General features: G+C 35.2%; 1 protein-coding gene across 2 annotated transcripts in view; it reads left to right on the forward strand.

The window, feature by feature from the left end:
• The window catches only part of LOC107747266 (zinc finger matrin-type protein 4-like), a 115,191-nt gene that overhangs the window by 76,673 nt on the left and 15,708 nt on the right, over positions 1–22,810 (forward strand). For both annotated transcript variants that reach the window (XM_016561725.1, XM_016561724.1), the window contains exons 5-6: positions 713–937; positions 14,367–14,463. In XM_016561725.1, coding sequence (XP_016417211.1) covers positions 713–937; positions 14,367–14,463 — 322 coding nt within the window. The remainder of the gene's footprint in view (positions 1–712; positions 938–14,366; positions 14,464–22,810) is intronic.

A 22,810-nucleotide genomic window follows, 5' to 3' on the forward strand; every position in this document is an offset into this window, starting at 1 on the left:
ATCCCAGTGACAGATTTTGTACCTTTTTTTCTAAGAATGAATTGATAGACTTTAGAGTTAGTTTGCCCAAAAAATTTAATTCTGTTATCATTTACTCACCCTTCTGTAGTTCCAAACCCCTTTTTATACTCTTTCTCTCCAGTGGAAGACAAAAGTCAAAACACAAAAAGATGTTTAGCAAAATGTTCACACTTCTCTTGTTCATACAGTGAACTAAATTAAGTATATTCAATTCCATTCCATAAATTACAAAAAAAAAAGTACAAAAAAAGTCTATGTACTTTACAGCTTTCTTCAGCATCTATTGAATTTAAAAGTCCAGTAAACAATCACAGTGTGTTTAGCTCATTCTAACCTGCAGCAGTGTTGTGGCCTGTGGCTATTTGGGGTTGGTAACCATGGTAACAAGTCCCATGGTGTCTTCAAGAGTGTCACCTGGAAGATCAATCCATTTGCTTGCTTTTTCCTCATGCGATGGAGGAGGGTAACCTAACTCAGGGGTAAATTTTCATCTCCACATGCTCTGACCTTCTCTTGACCCGCATAACTCTTCAGTAGATTTGGCTTGGAGCCATCAGTGTGTTTGCCAGCAGGACAGTTTCAGCTGCACTCAACTGAATCTCTCTGTTTGTTTTGATATTGAATAGGCTCATGAGGTTATCTATATTGATGGATATTTACAGATGATGAATGTATATTCTGTTCTGTGCAGAGTCAGCCCCGCCTACCCCTCAGACCACAGACCCGCCCCCTCCCTCGTGGCAGCCGCTGGCCAATCACGGCGAGGCAGGCAAGTACTGCTGCTTGTGTGGCGCCTGGTTTAACAACCCACTGATGGCACAACAACATTACGAAGGCAAGAAACACAAGAGAAATGCGGCGCGGGCACGACTGCTGGAGCAGCTGGCTGGCAGTCTGGATGCCAATGAAAGCACAGGTCAGTCTTCAATCGCCTGAGTCATAAATGTCATGTGATTAATCACATTTGGAGTCACACAAAACTGTCATGATAACACTGATTGTCTAATGGTGCCACAAGAATACACACAGTTCCAAACCCTTCACATGACGTCAATGCAGACAAATGAATAAATAAAATAAAACGTTCTTTTTTATTAAGAGCATCCAAAAATAATAATTCACTTGGAAAACAGTTATTGACAGTTATATATATATATATATATATACAGTGGGTACGGAAAGTATTCAGACCCCCTTAAATTTTTCACTCTTTGTTATATTGCAGCCATTTGCTAAAATCATTTAAGTTAATTTTTTTTCCTCATTAATGTACACACAGCACCCCATATTGACAGAAAAACACAGAATTGTTGCGTACCCACTGTATGTGTGTGTGTGTGTGTGTGTGTGTGTTTAAGAAAGTACCGTTCAGATAGTTTGGGGTTGATAAGATTTCTTTTTATGTTTTTTAAAAGTAATTGTGAAATATTTTCATAATTTATTTTCTATTTATATTTTAAAGTGTAATTTATTCCTGTAATGGAAAGATGCATTTTCATTACGGAGCATCAGTGGAGAAAAACAGATCATTTAACCATACTAACCAGCTAACTTTGACCTCTTGGACTACTGTTCAAGTTCATTTTTAACAACAAAGACCTAAATCTTGTTTTCTAATGAGTGAATAACTAAACTAAGGGTATGTTTATATGACATAAAGTCATATAAAGGTCAAAGTACGCACATACAAAAATGTCTTGGCCAGATGCAAGATCAAAAGCTAGAACTGGGAGAATATTGAACAGCACATACAATGGTTTTATTTTCTGATTTTAACCATTTTTTATTTAGAGATGTCACTTGATTTTCATTTCCAAATCTCCTAACTGCAGACTGTATCCAATCTTCACTATAACCTCTCTCCCTAAATCTGTTAACCAGATCAGTGCTTTGTTGTGTATATGACTGTTCAGTACTACAAATTCGACGTATCTGATTAAATCAACTAATAGACAAGCTACGTTTCAAAGTTGTAGGATGGTAGCTCTGTCCATGCAAAAGTGTGTTACGATCAGTGGGTTTTCTGTAAAGATCTGTGATTATTTTTTTGCCATCCATAATAATACGAATGTCCAAAAAACTAACACATGAATCATCATAATTAACTGTAAAACGTAAGTGTTCATCCCTAGTGTTAAGAAAACTGTGAAATTGTAACAGTTGATTTTCAGTACCTGACCATAACATAAAAATATCATCAATATACCTTCGTCAAAGTTTGAGAGCAAGGGATTTTGTAGACCATTAAAAATAAATTTCTGTTCAAAGAGGTCCACATACAAGTTTGCATAATTTGGGGCCATGATACTACCCATGGCGGTACCCTTAATCTGAAGAAATAAATCATCTTTGTATCAGATTTTTTTTTTGTCAACACCATTTTAGCTAATGTTTTAATGCAATGAACACTAGGGTTTTTGTTTTGATGTGGGTCTCTAAGAAAGACTTCTATTGACTCAATCCCTCCTTCATGTGGAATGTTAGTGTATAGAGACTCAACATCGAATGTTACAAACAATATTTCATCAGGTAAATCAATAGTTTTTTAAATTTTTATCATGACTATAGAGTCTTTTGCAAAGGAGAGCAATGTAAATACAACAGGCTTTAAGAAAAAATCCACACATGTTGAAAGTTTCTCAGTAAGAGACCCAATTCTAGATATAATCGGTCTTCCTGGATGATTAGTAAGGTCTTTATGTATTTTGGGAAGTATATAAATGACTGGTGTAACTGGATAATCAACCTTCATAAAATCAAACTCCTGTTTTGTAATCTCACCAACATCCACAAATTGTCGTAGGCATTCCTGAATTTTGTTCTTAAAAACATTGTTGGGATGAGGACTCAGTTTCTTATAAAAGACACTATCATTTGTCTTTCTACTTCTAGGTCATATAGCTTGCCTATTAGTCAATTTAATCGGATACGTCGAATTTGTAGTACTGAACAGTCATATACACAACAAAGCACTGATCTGGTTAACAGATTTAGGGAGAGAGGTTATAATGAAGATTGGATACAGTATGCAGTTAGGAGATTTGGAAATGAAAATCAAGAGGCATCTCTAAATAAAAAAAACGGTTAAAATCAGAAATTAAACCATTGTATGTGCTGTTCAATATTCTCCTATTTGTTCAGATATAAAAAAGATCATAGATAAACACTGGTATATCTTAAAATCTGATCCTCCCCTCAGTGATATCTTTGAAAAAACACCAAGGTTTGTGTATAAATGCTCTCCTAATATACATGATCTCCTTGTAAGAGCTGATGTTAGTTTATCTGTAGAACGACCTCAAAGTTTGAGAGCAAGGGATTTTGTAGACCATTAAAAATAAATTTCTGTTCAAAGAGGTCCACATACAAGTTTGCATAATTTGGGGCCATGATACTACCCATGGCGGTACCCTTAATCTGAAGAAATAAATCATCTTTGTATCAGATTTTTTTTTTGTCAACACCATTTTAGCTAATGTTTTAATGCAATTAACACTAGGGTTTTTATTTTGATGTGAGTCTCTAAGAAAGACTCCTATTGCCTCAATCCCTCCTTCATGTAGAATGTTGGTGTATAGAGACTCAGCATCGAATGTTACAAACAATATTTCATCAGGTAAATCAATAGTTTTAAAAATTTGTATCATATCGATAGTCTTTTACAAAGGAGGGCAATGTAAATACAACTGGCTTTAAGAAAAAAATCCACAAATGTTGAAATTTTCTCAGTAAGAGACCCGATTCCAGATATAATCGGTCTTCCTGGAGGATTAGTAAGATCTTTTTGTATTTGGGGAAGTATATAAATGATTGGTGTAACTGGGTAATCAACCTTTATAAAATCAAACTCCTGTTTTTTAATCCCAATTACAACTATAAAAATAAAGGTATTCCTGAATTTCGTTCTTAAAAACAATGGTGGGGTCAGTAGTCAATTTCTTATAAAAGACATCATCACTTAATTGTCTTTCCACTTCTAGGTCATAGTTAGCAAAATTCATTACTACAATGGAACCACCCTTATCTGCTGGGTGGTATATCTTAAAATCTGATACTCTCCTCAGTGATACCTTTGAGAAAACACCAAGGTTTGTGTATAAACACTCTCCTAATATACATGATCTCCTTGTAAGAGCTGATGTTAGTTTATCTGTAGAACGACCCACTCACTTTTTATCTATCCTCTCAGGTAACTATAGTTGTGGTCGTTGTGCCCAGTGTAATTACACCTAAAAAAACGAATGTCTTCTCTCATCCTCATTCATGAAGGGAGTTTAAAATTAAGGGTGTCATCACTTGTACTACTAAAAATGTTATTTATATGATAAAATGTCCATGCGGGTTAGCGTATATAGGAAAGACACAACGTGCTTTAAAAACTAGGATTGCAGAACATCGAAGCAGTATACGCACAAATGATCAAAAAAAAAACCCCCGGTAGCAGTACATTTTAATTAAAAAAGGCATAACCTTTCCACACTTAGGTATATTGGAATTGAACATTTTTTGTATTGAAAGGTGAATGTTGTTGATACAGTCTCGTTTGTACCTAAATATGTGTTGTATGCAGTGATTAATTCTAGGACGAGTAATTGTGAATTCTAAAAAAGACGGGGGAGTGTTTGGGTGTTGTCTTATGATGGTTTGGGGATTTTTTTATATTGTGGTTGTATTTAAATTTTTGCCTCAATGTGGTGGCTTGTTTTAATTGTGATATACTATAGCTGTTCACATGATTGACTTTGATTGCTAACGGGTGTAATCAATTGGAACTCTGTTTGAATCTGAGTACTTACTGAGCTGTTGCCTTTGCATGTATGTGTGTTTGCTTATGAAGGGAGAATAACAGTGTGCAGATCTTTTTTCTATGTTTATATGACAGCAATATACTAAAACGCAAACCACCCTTATCTGCTGGTTTGACTATAATAGTCTTATCTTTTTTTTAAATCCAACAGAGCACTTTGTTTATCCTTAGTTAAATTATTAAGAACTTTGTACTCACGCTTGTTAGAAAATACCTCCCGTACATCCCCCTCTACAAGATGACAGAACGTTTCTAATGAGGCATTTCTGTTCTTACAAGGAACAAATTATGATTTACCTCGAAAATTTGTAGAAATTCTCGTTGTTTCAGAAGGGGGAGGGGGATCAGAAAGATGAGTATCTTCAACACTAGAGAGGGTATTCAAGGGTTCCACAGTGGATCTATTACCAAAGAATTCTCTAACACGTAAAGTTCTAAAACATTTTTGAAGGTCCACATATGTTGAATTCATCATAATTGGTTGTAGGGACAAAAGACAGCCCTTTACTTAAGGCGGTTAAACCTGCAGGAGGAATAGTTTTATAAGACAAATTAATCACATTGGATATTTCCTGCTCCGAGTTTGATATCGCCGGGGAGAAAAGTCTCTTTTTCTTGCTCCTCCTACATTTTCTCCTTTTCTTCCTCTCATATTGCCCCTGGATATTTGTTGCCTTCAAGTTGTCACATTTTCTAAAAAAGATGAAAAGGAAGCCGTTCTCAATTGAGTCTCAGAATCTGTCTCCATGGACGTGTGTTGACGAGGGAATCTTTTCTGAATTTTATCTCTAGATGAGACATTTCTCCATGAGTACACCCTCCAAAGACGATAGTCCTCTGCATCTCTTTCAAACTTGTTCTTTTTAATAGTTCTGATCTCCATTTCTATCTTCTCTTTGTATTGGTCACACTCCAGAAACCAGTCTCTCAGTTTCCCTTTATCAACACAATCCTTCTCCAAACTGGTCCGTGTCTCTTGTATCTGTTGACGAATCTTATCCAGCTGATTAGTAGTTTCTTGAATTATTAGGACCACCAAGTCAAAAGAACACTTATTAGTGATTTCACACCATCGTTCACAGAATTCAGGGTTACTGAAACCAATGGTTGGTGATTTTTGGATTCGAATACCCCGAGGAATTCTCTTGTTCCTAAGGTAATCACTAAGAGTAATAGCATGGAGAAGAAATCTGGTCTCTTTTTTGTAGAAATTTATGAGCTGCTTCCTCATATCTTCAAGGTTCACATTATGAGTTGTCGAGTTGTCATCAAACAGAGAATAATCCTTGCATAATCTTCTTTACTGAATTCAAAAGTCTTACTTGAGGTTGCCATCTTAAGTCAAAAATTAGGGATTTTTTGTGGAGTGCTGTACAAAATAGTTCCACATAAAGAAAGGGTCAAATTACGCACATCCAAAAATGTATAAACTGAGTACAAGCACACGCTCAGATAGTACTCAGATTCAAACAGAGTTCCAATTGATTACACCTGTTAGCAATCAAATATGTGACTCTGGACCACAAAACCAGTCATAAGGGTAAATTTTTCGAAATTTAGATTTATACATCACATGAAAGCTGAATAAATAAACATTGATGTATGGTTTGTTAGGATAGGACAATATTTGGCTGAGATACAACTATTTGAAAATCTGGAATCTGAGGGTGCAAAAAATCAAAATATTGAGAAAATCACCTTTAAAGTTGTCCAAATGAAGTTCTTAGCAATGCATATTACTAATCAAAAAATATTTATGAAGGGAGAATAACAGTGTGCAGATCTTTTTTCTATGTTTATATGACAGCAATATACTAAAACGCAAGTTTCCCTTTTGCATTTTTGAAGAGTTTTGCATATAGATAAAAACATTTTCAAAACGATCCCTGTTCACATGGATCCACGAAAACAACAAAAAATGCTTCTTTATGCATGCCAGGCCAGTAGTTGCCAATGTCACTAAAAAAACACTCACTATGTGAACATGTAATATTCATGCGCATGTAATCACCATTTCACAGATTTGTGTTTTTGTAGTTTACACGGAGACGATAATGGTATCATCTTCAAAACACATTTCAAAAATTTGCGTTTTTAGGTCCCAAAGTGCCATTGTCGTGTAAATGAACAGCCAAAACACATAAAAATCAGATAGTACTCAGATTCAAACAGAGTTCCAATTGATTACACCTGTTAGCAATCAAATATGTGACTCTGGACCACAAAACCAGTCATAAGGGTAAATTTTTCGAAATTTAGATTTATACATCACATGAAAGCTGAATAAATACGCTATACATCACATGAAAGCTGAATAAATAAACATTGATGTATGGTTTGTTAGGATAGGACAATATTTGGCTGAGATACAACTATTTGTATTTTTGGCGACTTAAGACTGGTTTTGTGGTCCAGGGTCACATATTGTACTTTGGCGAAGGTATATTGATGATATTTGTATGTTATGGTCAGGTACTGAAAATCAACTGCTACAATTTCACAGTTTTCTTAACTCTAGTGATGAACACTTACGTTTTACAGTTAATTATGATGATTCATGTGTTAGTTTTTAGGACATTCGTATTATTAGGGATGGCAAAAAAATAATCACAGATCTTTACAGAAAACCCACTGATCGTAACACACTTTTGCATGGACAGAGCTACCATCCTACAACTTTGCATGCCAGGCCAGTAGTTGCCAATGTCACAAAAAAAACACTATTTTTATACTAGGTAGCTATGTCTGCGCACATACTGAACACGTAATGCGCATCTGCACCGTTTTCACAAATTCATGTTTTGGTAGTTTACACTGTAAAGACAACTGTATTATTTTCAAAAACTTGTACTTTGAAACCAGGTTTCAAAATTTTGCATGTTCAGACTCCCGGAATGCTGTTGTTGTGTAAATAAATGGCCAAAACTTATAAAAAGTTGTCGATGCCGATAGCCTTGTGGGCAGCGTGCTGACATATAGCACCGTTGCACTGCAGACATCCTGAGATCGAATCCCACATTGCTTCCTGTCACTACACTAAATAAAGGCAAAACGGCCTAAAAAGGATAAAACGTTTTTTCATTTTTAGCTCAAAACAGCCTATCGTTCCCCTGTAACAGGCAAAAGAGCTACAAGGAATTCAGTGTCTTTGCATTTTGCAACCCCCTACTTCTGCTCCCCTCTGTTGAATCCTGTCAGTGACTTTGTGCTCTTCAAATGCATACTTCACATTGCCGTAATCACTAGACATGTTAGCCATACAGTGTGTGATCCAGGTATCCTGACAGATCCCATAAGCCAGTTCAAATAAACCGTTAGTCACATCGCAGTGCTTGCTCAAGGGTTTGAACAAGGTCGAGTCGAGTATTGCCTTCGGATACATCTCAAAAACTAGATCCGTAAGCCGTGAGAGTTACTTTCCCCAAGGCAAATTAGCAAAAGGCTTGTCACTTGTCTTTAGGAACTAAGACTCAAAAGCGCTTTGATTTTGATTCAACTGCTACTGAAATCCGATTCAGACTTCTTTTGTTCAGTAGATGTTTTAAGAAGGATTCAGTGGCAATACTTAACAAAACTGCATAACCATTCCAATTAGTTGTGGAAAATAAAACATTTTTGAACACTTTGACAAAAATCATTTGTCGATACTTTTTAGAGCTCTAAACCTAACAGAAGACATGGTATCCTATTTTAATTCAATCAAGAACACAATAAGTGACTGTAAAGGGAAAGTTCAACCAAAAAAATTTAATTTACTCACCCTCATATTGTTCCAAAACTGTATGACTTTCTTTTTTCTGTGGAATATAAAAGAAAAATGTTTTCATCCATAAAATGTTGATTGGCTGATCAAGATGATTGGCATCTCAACTGAACATATATACTGTACACACAATGCTGTTTGGACGCCACTCACTTTCAAAATCTTCTTTTGCATTATATTTTTGGAACAACATAAACATAAGTAAATATTGACAGCATTTTAATTTTGGGGTGAACTGTTACTTTAAATGCTTCTGTTTCCCATAAAGTAAGAAACGTGGATGGTGATTTATATTGCATTGATCCATAAAAGCACCATAAAAGTTTCATAAAAATGGTCCACACAACTCATGCACTATATTCTAAATCTCCAAAAAATCATATGATAACTTCGTATTAAACAGACAGAAATTTACTGTCATTTTCATCATTTATCTTCACAGTAGGACTGTATGTTTTTCAGTGCTTCCATATCACAATCATGTGACATCATGCACTAACACATTTAAATGCCATTTTTGAACTGAACCCAAGTCTGAATAAGACCTAAGAGCTCCAGCTATTGTACTGTATAGCATCAGAAGCCGTTGAAAATAGTGCACAAGGCACATTGACTACTTATATGGGTCTCTTAGAGGAAACATTTTAGACATTATGTGCAGAAAAACTCTGTAGCAAACAATGCCAAAGGTATTAAGAAGGAGACGGAGATTACTAATGTGTGAGGGTTGAAAGACTGGCCTAATGTTCTCTTAAATACCTGCAAACTGATCAGTCCAAGGGTAATCGGAGCTTCGGTCTCAAGGGACATCAGTCACAGTGAAGAGTATCGTCCAAAAACGTGCCAAGGCTCAGCAGGTAACTGAGATTCTGCATTACCAGAGATAGAAACACACAAATCACAATGCAGAGGATGAGCAAGCTAAGAAGGCATGTTTTATTTTAACCACTGTTCACAATCCTGCCTGTAAAGTCTGTCATAATGTCATGCATTTAAAAGGTCTTGGGGGACAAACCTGTTGCGCTTTACATATCTAGTGTAGAGAAGCACAGTGTTTTCCTTTCAAGTCAAATCCTGTAGAATCTGCAGTTGTTTTGGTCTTTGTCAAGACTAGAGACAACAAAAATGAAAATCTTACATTCACTCTATTCATATGGATTCATTGTATGGTGCATTTAGAACCTTTCTGAATCTTTTAAGTTTTGGTTCATGGACTTTCAATGGAGATACAGAAACCTCTCAGGTTTCATAAAAAATTTGGGTTTGGAACAGTAATTACTGTCCAAACATTACAGAACATTCATATATACAGTATATGTATAGTGCATATACAGTATTCCAAGAATTATTTTAAACTGATTTTAACTGAGATCACAAAAATGTGTATGATAGAGATTTCTTCTTATTCTTCTTATTAATTATTATTATTGAGAGCACAAAATGGTAAACAGTGGTTTAGTTGTGTACTTAGCTAGATTAGATTATATATTATATAAGATTGTACAGGAAAGGTTTACCCAAAATTCTGTAATTTTCTGTCAAAATATGTCATTCCAAACCTGAAAACAATCTCACATATTAAGAAATAATACCATAATTTTTTTGTAAATCTTGGCCATGTTGGAATAATCCATTACCTTGTTTTAGTAAATCATGGCCATGTTGTACAAATTTGTTCCCTTGTTTTATTTAATTTAAAATGAGGGAACGAATTAGTACAATGTGGCAATGATTTACTAAAATGAGTGAATGAGTTAAAGGGGTCCTATTATGCTCTTTTACAAAGTCTTGATTTTGTAAGCATAATAGGACCCCTTTAAGTACAAATTCTTAATCTGTGGCCATGAATTAACCAAAATGATGGAATGAATAGTTAATAGTAGCCAGGATTTGACTAAAAACAAGGCAACAATTTAATAAAACTAAGGAACGAATTCTTAATTTGTGACCATGATGAATATACTTTGGTCCACATGTTAAATGTGGGGCTTATTTTGGTTCACAATGGTTATTATTTGGTCACAATGAATTGACAGACTTGCTTTGGGGTCCAACTGAGGATAGGTTTTATCAAGATAACATTTAAAACACTGCCCAGCTTTGTATCAGAGTCTAGAGTGCCTTGCTCTCCTGAGCTCTGCCTGCTGTTTGGTTGTCCTTCAGGGAGCTGTCAAGACTTCTTTTGGCCTGTCCTCTCTCATTCATCATCGATTATTATTGGCGTGACTGCATAAGAGAACCTCTGTGCTTGAAAGTAATGAAAGAATTAGAGAATTGAGTGCAGGAATTCATTATCATAACCCAGTGGAAATGGTCTTGATTGTGAAATGTAGGATTTGATGAACATAGATATGAATCCTCCATAAAATGTGTATAATTGCTGGAGGAATCATCTTGGGAATTATCTTGATGTATTAATTTTGGTAGTGACATGATTAGATGATCATTAGATTTGCTACAGTAAAACGCAAAGGCTGAGGCTTTGCTTACGCTACCATCTAAAGGTTCTTTTTTTTTTTTTTTTTAATTAACTGTTTTTTTTTTACTTGCACATTTTGTAAAGTATTACATGTCAATGGGAACCATGTGTATAACACATTTTGGGGTTGAATTCATGTATTGTAATACTTCATAATCAGCTTGATATAAAATGAATACAGCACAATCTTATACAATTTTAGTATCCCACCCCTATAATTATTGTATAAATAGGGGCCCTGCATAAAAAAGTATATCCTATGCCAAATTCATCTATAATTTTGAGGGCGTTAGGAAGTGAGTAAAGGTTCTTTTTTTATTGTTGTTTTTTTTAAATATTTTTTTAAATGTGATGGCAAAGCTGAATTTTCAACAGTCATTACTCCAGTCTTCAGTGTCACATGATCCTTCAGAAGTCATTTTAATATGCTGCATTTGCTGCTCAAGAAACGTTTCTTATTATGTTGACATTTTATATTTTTGTGGAAACCGTGATACATTTTATCTCAGGATTTTTTGATGACTAGAAATAACAGCATTTACTTGACATAGAAACCTTTTGTAATCGTCTTTACTATCACTTTTGATCAATTTAACACATTCTTGCTAAAAAAAAAAGTATTAATTTCTTTCAAAAACACTGTATATATTGTACGTCGAACAATATATAAGTGTATATTTTCAGCTAACTCAGCTTGCTAACATGAATAGAAAAACATAAATGGCATAAATGAATACATAAATACATACAATGTATCATACAAAGTGGCATCTAGAAACAAAAATACTTTTTCTCAGAACTAAACAACCAGATAAACCAGCTAATATTTTGTCATCAGGGAATGGTTTAAGATTCAGTTTACGAGCAAAATTCATCTTACCTAACAATAATCCTTTTCCACACAATCTTCAAATCATATTTATGTATATTCTGACCTACTTTTCAAAGTTTCCTTATTTTTTAATGAAAGAGAGACACTTTCGGCTGAGTTCTACTTTAATACTCAAATTCTGAGTAAAATAGCACTAGCAATCAAGTCTTTCTTTCTGTCTGATTGGGCACGATTAATAATTTAGTTGAATTTGACGAGTGTCTCATCTATTCGGTAGCAATTTCCTGGGCAAGAGACGAGAAACTGATTGATGGCCTATTGTCGGAAATAAGTGAGACCTCTTTCCCACAAGCCAGCAGTTAGGAGCAAACTTTAATCTCCTCCTAGTAAACATTCATCTTACCCTGAGCAACATCTCTCTCTGTCTGTCTCTCTCTGTGGTTCTTTTGGCATCTCTGTCGGTTTAATTAACTGGGATTAGAAGCCACCACAGTGTCTTCTAAGGCTGGTTTATGAGTAGCACACTAAGAGGTCATCAGGGGTCCTACATGAAGGAAAATCCCATCGCACAGAGCTTTTTAACAGAAGCAAACACTCGGTAAAGCTACTTATGAAGTCTAAAGGCCAAGTCTTACATTTTTAATCTTTGAAAGAGGCTACTGATATAATAGCTGAATAATTTTCAGTTAAATGCAAATTCTTAATTAATAGACATGGCAAAGTAGCAAGAGTTTAGCAGAACAAAAACTGTTCTCAGACTAATTTAAGCAGCCTGTAAAGTGTGTTTTATAACGTCAGTTAAATTTTATTGCAATATTCCTCTGTCATGCCATACATCCTATTCATATAAATAGCTTGCTATGAATAGTGTTTTGGATTCGTTACACATATTTGCTGTCACCATATGTTTGGTGTACTGACACCACAAGCTGTCTGTGAACATGCATCACATCACTCTCAACTCACAGAAAGCATCCAGAAAGAATCATTACAAAGTGTGTCTGTTTCTATTTCAGTGATGATGAAGTAAAGATGTTCAAAAATAAATTTTAAATAAATTTAAATAAATGGAAATCATAAATACATTTGCATACATACATACGTACATACATACATACATACATACATATTATATGTTAAGTTGTAATAATATTGCACATTATGATTGCTTTACTGCATTTTTGATCAAATAAATCCAGCCTTGTTGAGCCTAAAATACTTCTTTCAAAAACATTAAAAAATCTCATAAATCACAAACTTCTGAACAATAGTGAACATTTAACAAACTACTTCAATTTTCTGTGCTTAGTCAGATTTACTGAATAGAAAGTGTCTGTGTCCCTGTCACCGCATGTGGAGCTTTAAGCCAGACAGAAGTCTTTTCAAACAATGGAAATTTTTAAAACAATCGTCAATTGTGTTGATAAATCTGTTTACAATGACTTTACAATGTGTCAAAATATACTCAGCATTAAACTCTTCATGCAGCTTTGCAGTCATTCACTAGCAATATGAATACTGTAAAACATGTCAAAACATGTATAAATGTAAATATTTTCAAAATATATACTGTATGTGTGTGTATTTATATATACATAATAAATATACACAATACACATACATGTATAATGTGAACAAAAACTTTTATTTTGGATGCGATTAATCGCGATTAATCGTTTGACAGCACTACTGATCAGTATACTAATTTCATATGCATTCCTTTATGTAATCATCTTTCTTAACCTGGGAACAGTTCCTGGTGGTGTGAGTGTGACAGGGATATAATGTAAAGGTTGTGAAAAGCCTGTTTTTGAACAGATCGAGGAACAGACAACACTGTCATCAAAAATAACTCTGTAGATGTCTGAGAGAAATATTGCCTAGAAAGAGCACACATGGTCTCTCCACATGTGATGAACGGGCCTTTATGCATTTCTGTTCTACGTCTCTCTCCCATTCTTCACATCCATCTATTTTTGGTCCAATGCTGTTCGTTATATCTGGTACCACCTGCAAAGCCTTTAATTAGCTCACATCTGCTTCGCTCTCTCCCAAACCGATGCACTTGGAGCCCCTCCACTGTAAAAGACCATCATGAAGCATAACCCCCCAAATCAAAAGGCCATCAGGACAAAAGGAAGCTAAAATTGCTAATACTGGATTCCATGAAGATTGCAGAATGAGATGCCGTATTAGGAGCGGGTGCATTTTTATCTGACACACAGAGAATGGAGTCTTCAAACAAAACCCTCGTCATGTCGAGAGAAGCAAAACAACAGGGATTAAATATAGATTTCTCTGCTCTTTGTCAGCCAAGGCAATCTCAAAAACAAAAAGCAATCAATAATGCTCAAAAGAAAATGAGGAATGGGACAAAACCATTTTAAGAGCATTTCAGCAGGGACTTGTTTCCGTTCTGCTTTCAAGTCGGAATCTGTTTTTTTTTTTTTGCTTTGTGTTGCAGGCCTGCGCCGGAGTTACTCGTGCAGCGTTTGCAACGTAGTGCTGAACTCCATCGAGCAGTATCACGCACATCTCCAGGGCTCCAAACACCAAAACAAGTGAGTGTGGATTTTCTGTCCTGAATGATATTCCCCTCTTTCAAGTCTTTCCAAGAGACTGCTCGCTTGATAGTCAAGGAGACTTAATGGAGTTACCATTAATGTTTCATTTAAGTACAATAGCAGAAATAAAAACAGAGAAATGAGAAAAAAAATTTAATTTCTTACTTTTCCACACATCTGTGTCTTGACAAATCGGACTGCAGTTTATGACATTGTTAAAATGTCATTTAATGCCATTGCAATATAGAAAAAACAAAGGTGATTCCAAAAAGATGATAAAATTATATAATATAAAATATAATTATTAGCATATTAGAATGTTTTCTGAAAGATCATGAGACAATAAAGACTGAAATAATGACTGCTGAAAATTCAGCATTGCCGTGACGGGAATAAATGATACATATTTTAAATATTTTAAAATACTAAACAGTTTTTTTAATTGCAATAATATTTTACAATATTACTGTTATATTACAAACTTGCATATATATGGACATTTTTAAAATGGAAAAAAAAGAGAGAGAACAAAAATATTAATATCTTATCTAAACAAAATGGTTCCTGGAATGAAAATGTCAACCTCTAACTGTAGCTTAGAATTACAAAATCATAAGAAAATAATCCAGTTCTGCTTTTACCAAGCTGTACTATAAACTAAAGGTTATTAGCCATTTTTTTATAAAAAAAACAAAAACAAGGACAAACCCATACTTCCTGTTTCACAACAGTTGTTTATCGATACAATCTTTAAACTCTTTCATCCTTCTCTTTAAATCTCTTTTTATCCCTCATGTCTTCTCTAAGATTGGCTTATCGGTCATATTTCTTATACATAACCTGACATCTACTGCTTCTGTCCTCAAAGGGAACATCAGTGGTCGCCTCAGTTATCATAGTCTGCTCAGGTCACTGCGATACTGCCATAACTTTCCACACCGCACAGACAAATCATGCAGGATACCTTTATGTGTGCTGCTGACCGGTAGGATGTCTGTGATTAAAATACTCTGACTTAAGGCTGCAATTTTAAAACAACAGTTTCTATCTTTCTTTGAACTCAAAGCACAGCTCCCTACTAAGAACCATGGGATGCTACATTCCCATTAGCCTTCTTAAAGCGACAGTTAACTCAAAAAAACAACTCACCCTCATGTTGTACCATATGCTGTTTTTTTCTCACAAAAGGAGAGGTTTTGGAGGTCTTTTCCATAACTGCATCTGCCAACCACCAAAAAGAGCAGAAAGATATCAAAAAAGTCATTATTCACAGAAAATCTTCCCCATCCGCTGTAGCTTTCAAATAAAAAGGGTTTGCAAATAAATGAAAGGGGTCATATGATGCTTTTTTAATGATCATTATTTTGTGTATTTGGTGTAACAGAATGTTCAAAAAACACATTATTTCTCTCTCTCTCTCGCTCTCTCTCAATTCAATTCAATATGTGCTTTATTGGAATGACAATTGTTACAATGTATTGCCAAAGCATAGTGTTTACATTGATATAAACATAATTGGTTCATGTGACTAAATGTAGTTATCAAACCAGATTTTTTATGCTTACTATAAACAGTCAGTCGTGGGTTTTAAAATAGAGGAGGCACACTAATTGTATTGGTCTGGATGATCTAATTGTGAATTTTATTAACATTAAATCGTCCTCCTCCCATTTTCACCTCAAAATTATGGGGAAGCTGTGCCTCCCCTGCCTCCCCCGACGAGCCGCCACTGTAAACAGTCATTTGGAAATTAGAATTTTATCTTATTCTACTAAAGTCTCTTTAAGGGAGATTTTTAAGTAACCATGTAATGGAACAGTTTATTGAAATTTTAGACAAAATATTAAAAAAAAACTGCATGTGTATTTTTTGTTGAGTGTATTTGATACATCAGACTTTTATGGCTCATATAGTAGGATATAGGAAAATATGGAGCTCATATTTCCACTTGTGGAGGAAAAAAACCCTTAAATTTATTCAGAGCAAAAAATATGCAATTTGGTGCAGTTGCTGATATTTATATGGCAAAAAGTAAGATAAAATTCTGATAGCTTGTAATTCATTAGAGGCCTTAGAAATGTGCATATCAAATATATACAGTATACATTTGATTTGCATATCAAATATATACAGTAGGATTTGTTAACTTGACCAGCAAAATGTTTTTAACCAGCATCACAAGTTTTTTTTTCTTTCTGATTAAGTGGAGGAACAGCAAAAAAAGTTATTATGCTTCACAAACTAATTTTCGCTGGTAAACATTTTGGCTAAACATCTAGATTAGCCTGAACCATCAGGAAAGCTCATGCTAGACTACAGTGGTTATTTAAGCAGGTTGGTATAACATGATGTTTTCTATTCAGACTGAGGTGGGTAAACATTGCCACCTGTGAGCACTTAGAAACAATTAAAGTCACTTCTTGTTTCCGTCTGGCAGAGCCCTCTGTGCATCAGCAGTGGTGTTTAGTTGATCTGCCACCCCGTTTGCCTCCAAATACACCCAACCGCCTCTAGCAGGACATGCCCATCAACCTCGTAATGAAATAAAAATGATTTAGAGCAAGAAAATGAAGTAAGAGAGAGGAAAAGAGGTAGCAGAGCTCCCGTTGTTTGTCCAATCACACACACTGTTGACAGAAATGAACCCACCTTCATACAAGGAACTGTCAGGTTTAGAGCCTGTAGTGAAGGCGCTTTTTTATCATCTTCACTTTGAGGCAGCTGGCCCATTTCTGCGAGCTACGTGAGATGACTGCAACCGCTTCCAGCAACCCCTAATTGCTCTTCACAATAAACCAATTGATTAACATGCCAACAGAGTCAGGGTTGGGCAGGAGGACTCCAGCTGAAATCCAGATCACTACTATCTTACAATCATTAATTGTAATTAGAGCTACATCATCTCGTACGAGGAATCACTGACAGCCAGGAAGAGTATTGATTAAAGAGGATGTTTTCCTACCTTGTCGCTGCAGCGGGTCTCTGCGTATTCTGATTAAGTGGAGGAAAAGTTCATGTAAGGGTCTGTTTTGCATTAAGACAGTAAAAAAAGAGCCGTTTTTGTCTTGTAACCCCCCTGCAGAACATCACCGCTCAGGATGCTGTTGTGGGAGGACAGCATTTCCGATCTGTGCCCAACACAAGCAGCTTCCTGCTACATACACATTAACTTTCTTTGTTGTAAACGAACCGCTGCAGTCCACGGCAGCTAACATGCTTTGCCAACCTGCATTTAGCAATGAATACAAACCTCAGCAAATGGAGAATATTTATTCATAATATAAAATGTGTCTATATATATATATATATATATATTCCTGAAATTTTCTTAAAATGTTCTTTCTCTTTCAAGTTGCATTTGTAAGCCCAATTCATCTTACAGAAGCCATTTATTTGGACAGATGAATGTGAATGAACTGGTTTATGCACTAAAACAAACAAAAAACAAATCCTGCGCTGTATCTTTTTGGTGGTTAAACATTGCTAATGTTTCTGTTTGTCAGCAGTTTTAGCTGCTTTAAATTCTGAGTAGCATCCAGTTTATTTTATAATATTATAGCATCCATTGACCTTCAGAATATATAAGACAAGACATATACAGTACACTGAGACACACACAGCATCACGGGGGCCATTCTCTCTCATGCTGAGAAACACTCCCTCGCACACACTCATCAGAGGGACTCCAGAGGCCCGTTCCTCTCATGTTGAGACACAGACACACACTCTAATCAGAGGAGCTCCAGGGGCCCGTCCCGCTCATACTGATACTCAGCAGATGGGCAAAAGGGGTGTAATATCTGCCAGGTTGGTTTCATTAAGTAGGAAACACCTGATTTAATTTTAAACTGCCAGCATGCTGGGAGATATTGTCCCAAAAGAAGAGTGCTGACCAGAACTTTAGCATTTACAGTCTGGACTGTTGCAGTGTTTTTTGTAAAGTGCATAGTTTTGGGTGAACTCTTTCTTTTGCTAGCTTCACTAACTTATTACAGTTATTTAAATGTTCAAGGTCATATCTGAAATTTTAATTAACCTTTATCACGTACAAAGTCACAACAGATGCTCATAGAAACCCCAGCTGTGTTTACTACAATTTCTTTTTTGTTCTGAAGCTGAAAACTACAAATTGAAGTTGAGTCAGGAAGAAAAAGAAACGATTAAATGCAATTGTTTAGATAAACCTGCATTACGCATGACTGTTTCTGTCCGGTGTCAGTCTTTTTGGTAAATCAGAGAGTATTGTTCTCTGTGGGCATTCTGAGACTGACACCAGACCTGATTGGAACCAGTCAAAGTTGCTGAATCATAAATGTCCAGAGTTACGGTAGTTACAATTTACTGCTAAATATTCAGCAATGGCACATTTATAGCATGATTCATTAACTGCAGTATGCTGTGGTGCCTTGTATTGGATGCATAAAACTTCAACTTCAAAGGTAATTTGGTGTTGTTTTAAGTATGATTCATCTTCAGGGGGAAAAAAGTTATGCATATAATCATAAGTTGAAATGGGCTGAATTTGAAAATTTAAAAAAAAAGAAAAATCTTGTCCAGTATTTAAAAATAAGTAAGTAAGTGAGTAAGTAAATAAATAAATAAAAACTCAATAAAAATGTATTGATGGTAAAACAAATGGAAAAGTAAAATATAAAAAATACTGTTTTCAAAAATATACACAAAATAAAAACTAGCTGTGCACCATAAATGTAACTAAAACTTAAATTTAAAAATATAAAACAAAATAAAAATGCATCGATCAATAAAGGTTGAAACCCTGAGCTATATTTACAAATAGTAATAAAAAACACTATACAACAAAATAAAAACTAGTTGTGCACCATAAAAACCAACTAAAACCACAACTAAATTTTAAATAAAATAAAAAAGTGGAAACCCTGCAATAAGTAAAATCTAAAAAGTCATTTTCAAAAAAACGACACACAAAATAAAAACTACTTGTGCACTATAAAAACTAACTCAAATTAAAAATATAATTTAAAACCCCATAACAAAATAAACATGTCAGATAAAAGCTATAATAATCAATGGTTCTGATGGCTATAAGAAAACGAACAAATGCATATCTAATGATGTCTATCAAATTAAGCTCTGAAACTTTAGGGAATTAAAGCTCATCTGTGAAGTCATTATCATAATTATTAAGATCATTTGCAAAATCTCATGGTAAATTTGTCAAGTGTGCAATAAGAGATTGAAAATGTGCTTCTATTGCACCAAAGAAAAAAGACCTGACTTTTCCAGTGCAGACACAAAGATTTTATAGAATCAGTGTTCAATATACTGTGAGTCGTAAAGTGGGTTTTTTTTCCCTCACGCCATTAAATAAGAGGAACATTCAGCCAGAAGGAACTGCTGCTAATGTGAGGGAAATTGATTTTTGAAGACCAGGAAGGATAATGATAGCAGTCTAAAAAAAGTCATAAATGAATCATGAATTCCCATTCAGCTGTGCAGGCTGGCTGGAGATCTGAGCGTCTGAACTACAGACAAAAGCCTAACTCAATGTGAAAGGTTCTATGGCTTTTTTAATGCACTTTAAGGCTCTCTAAATGCCTGTCACCAGAAATGCCCACTGGATTTAAAGTAGACATTATTGCCTCTTGATTTATGGTGAAAAATGTAGAATTGGACACCAATGTGCAGATTAAATACTCAGCCTGTCCTCTCTCTGCACAGACAGCAGCTTGTTGATGGATACACTGACTTAAGGGATGTTTCTTGTCTTTTTCCTCTTATTTTCCACTGTTCAATCTCGTATTACACAATCAAGCGTTCCGTGAAGAGCAGCAATGACAGTCCAAACTCTGACGGCTATAACTATCTGAAAAGCAGGAAGGGAATGTCAGAGAGACTTCCTGCTTTAGGGGGTGGAGGAAGAGCTGTCACACACCCTGCCACCCCTTGCTGTAGCCCGTATGTGGAATGAGCTCTCAATCTGAAGTTAAATTCTCACCTTGTCACTACTGCAGGCTTCACAAAATCGTTGGTGTTAGATTAATGCAATAATTCATCCAAAACTTATGGTTGTTGTCATGTTGTTCCAAATCCATATGTTGTTATTTTCTCAAATCAAATCTCAAATCGAGTACATAATGACAGAACTTTGATTTTAGTGAACTACCCCAGTGGTGAGTGAAATGTGCATTTTTGCATCGATCTACCTGGTTTTCATCACGATGGAAGTAATCAAGCACTATCAGGTGGCCACGCATACGGTGCATTTTCAGTTCAGCACACTTGACTATCAGCATCTCTTCTGCATGAGCAGCATTTAGCCTCTTGCTTATATCAGAGTTTAGTTTCAAGGTGACACTGTAGGACAGCTGATGGGGCGTTCACACATAGTTGAGATTTCAGCAATTTGCAGTTTCCAGCAATGTGAGTGACAGCATGACAGGATGCAGTATGGGTCGCAGAATGGTGTCCTTCAATGCAAAAAAGTTGAAAAACGTGTAACCTCATGCAAATGAAAAGAAACTATTCTATCAATAACAGTGAATACACTGAAGTAGGCTACACTAGTGTCACTATTATAAAATACTGAATCAACTATTATATTCACAATTTTTATTTTGACAATTTAGTTGAGCAACCGATGACAGACAAAGCTCTTTGCTTTAAATAAAATCTTTATGATATTACATTTTTTAATACCATAGATATTGTATAATTCTTGTCACCAGTGTCAATATCACAAAAGAACTAGTACTAGCCTAAAATTAAAAAAACTCAAGCTCACTGAAGACAAGTAAACAATCAGCAATTAAATAAGAATAAGAAACTAATTACAAGCAATAGGACAAAAAATGCTATATACATTATATAAAGTAATCAAATGTATGAAAGCACTGCATATTATTCACTGTGTAAATTAAATATATATTTCTAATTAAAATTACAAAAGTGATTTAGTTAAGAGCAGTGAGAGATTTTCTCTCTTTTGTTGATTGATTAACATGAACGACTGGAATATTAGACTGCTGTCACTTTAAGAGCTGCCCGGATCCAATATACAGTTACACGTTTTTTTTCTTAGCTGTTTGCTTTCACTTAAGAACAATAGTCCAAAATAGGGCTGCACGATATATCGTTTCAGCATTGATATCGCAATGTGTGCATCCGTGATAGTCACATCGCGACAGCTGTCGTGTCGTGCCGCAATAAAGTCTGTCTTCACTGGACGTGACTTGGACCTTTGCAAATCATCTGAACTGTGTGTCAGTGCGTCATAAATAGAACGCGGCATCAGTTTACTGTTGGGGATTTGTCGTGTCGTGTCGTGTCGCGCCGCGCCGCATCCAGTGTAGACAGCATCACTGATTATAATGAGTTCATAGTATTTTGTTGCGTCGCGCTGCGCCGCTCGCGTCCGGTGTAGACACGGTGAGAGCCACGCAGATGCGTGAACTCTAAATTCTGTTCACTTCCGCATCTATTAATGACACATGCGCACAAAATTGTCAAAATGCATGTCTCTGCAAGTATCCTTGTAAACACAGTTGCTTATGGCTTAAGTGAAGGTTAACAATTAAGAAAGAAAATAGATGTGTGAGAAAATTTTGTAGCTTCAACACAGATTTAATTTATACAGTGAAAACTTTGCAGTGTTATTTTACATTTGATTATTCGATTTCTGTACCTGAATACTGTTAGACTTACATGAAAAAAGTAAAGCACTGTTCATTTCATTTGTATCTTTGTTCTATTATATTTATGCATGGAATTTGTTTATTTTCTATGCTGATTTTCTCACCTACAAAATCACCCCAATCATTGATTTTTTTTTTTTCCAAATAGTGCTATTCAAGTCATCTGGTGATATATATTTTTTTCATAACGCAATATATATCACAGAAAAATAAAATATCGCAATGTGAGTTTTCATGATGAATCAGGTGAATCTTCACCGGTTGACACAATTCTACCGGTTAATCGTGTCTACCAGTATATCGGCCACCCCTAATGGAAATATTTGAATAATAACCACATTAATTATATTAATTATAAAATTAACGGGAGGAGGGGTCATCTTACCCCAAGGGTCAGATTTTATCTTTTTACTTGAAAAACTATAACTTTTACTCCAAAAACACAAAAACACTGATGTGTCCACAAAACCCTCATTAACAAATAGACACAAGAAACATTGATATTCAACCTAATACAATGTCAGAGATTGCTTTTTTCCAGAGACACAAAATCAGATCAATTAACTTAAAAACTTTTCGACTGACTGTCTCTCACAAATGTTGATATTCAGATGAAATTGAACAAAAGAGTGTCAAGAAAAAAATGGGGGGGGGGGGCCTTTTACCATATT

This window comes from Sinocyclocheilus rhinocerous, unplaced genomic scaffold, assembly GCF_001515625.1.
Source record: "Sinocyclocheilus rhinocerous isolate Xijiao unplaced genomic scaffold, SAMN03320098_v1.1 scaffold1069, whole genome shotgun sequence".
NCBI classification, from domain to species: domain Eukaryota; kingdom Metazoa; phylum Chordata; class Actinopteri; order Cypriniformes; family Cyprinidae; genus Sinocyclocheilus; species Sinocyclocheilus rhinocerous.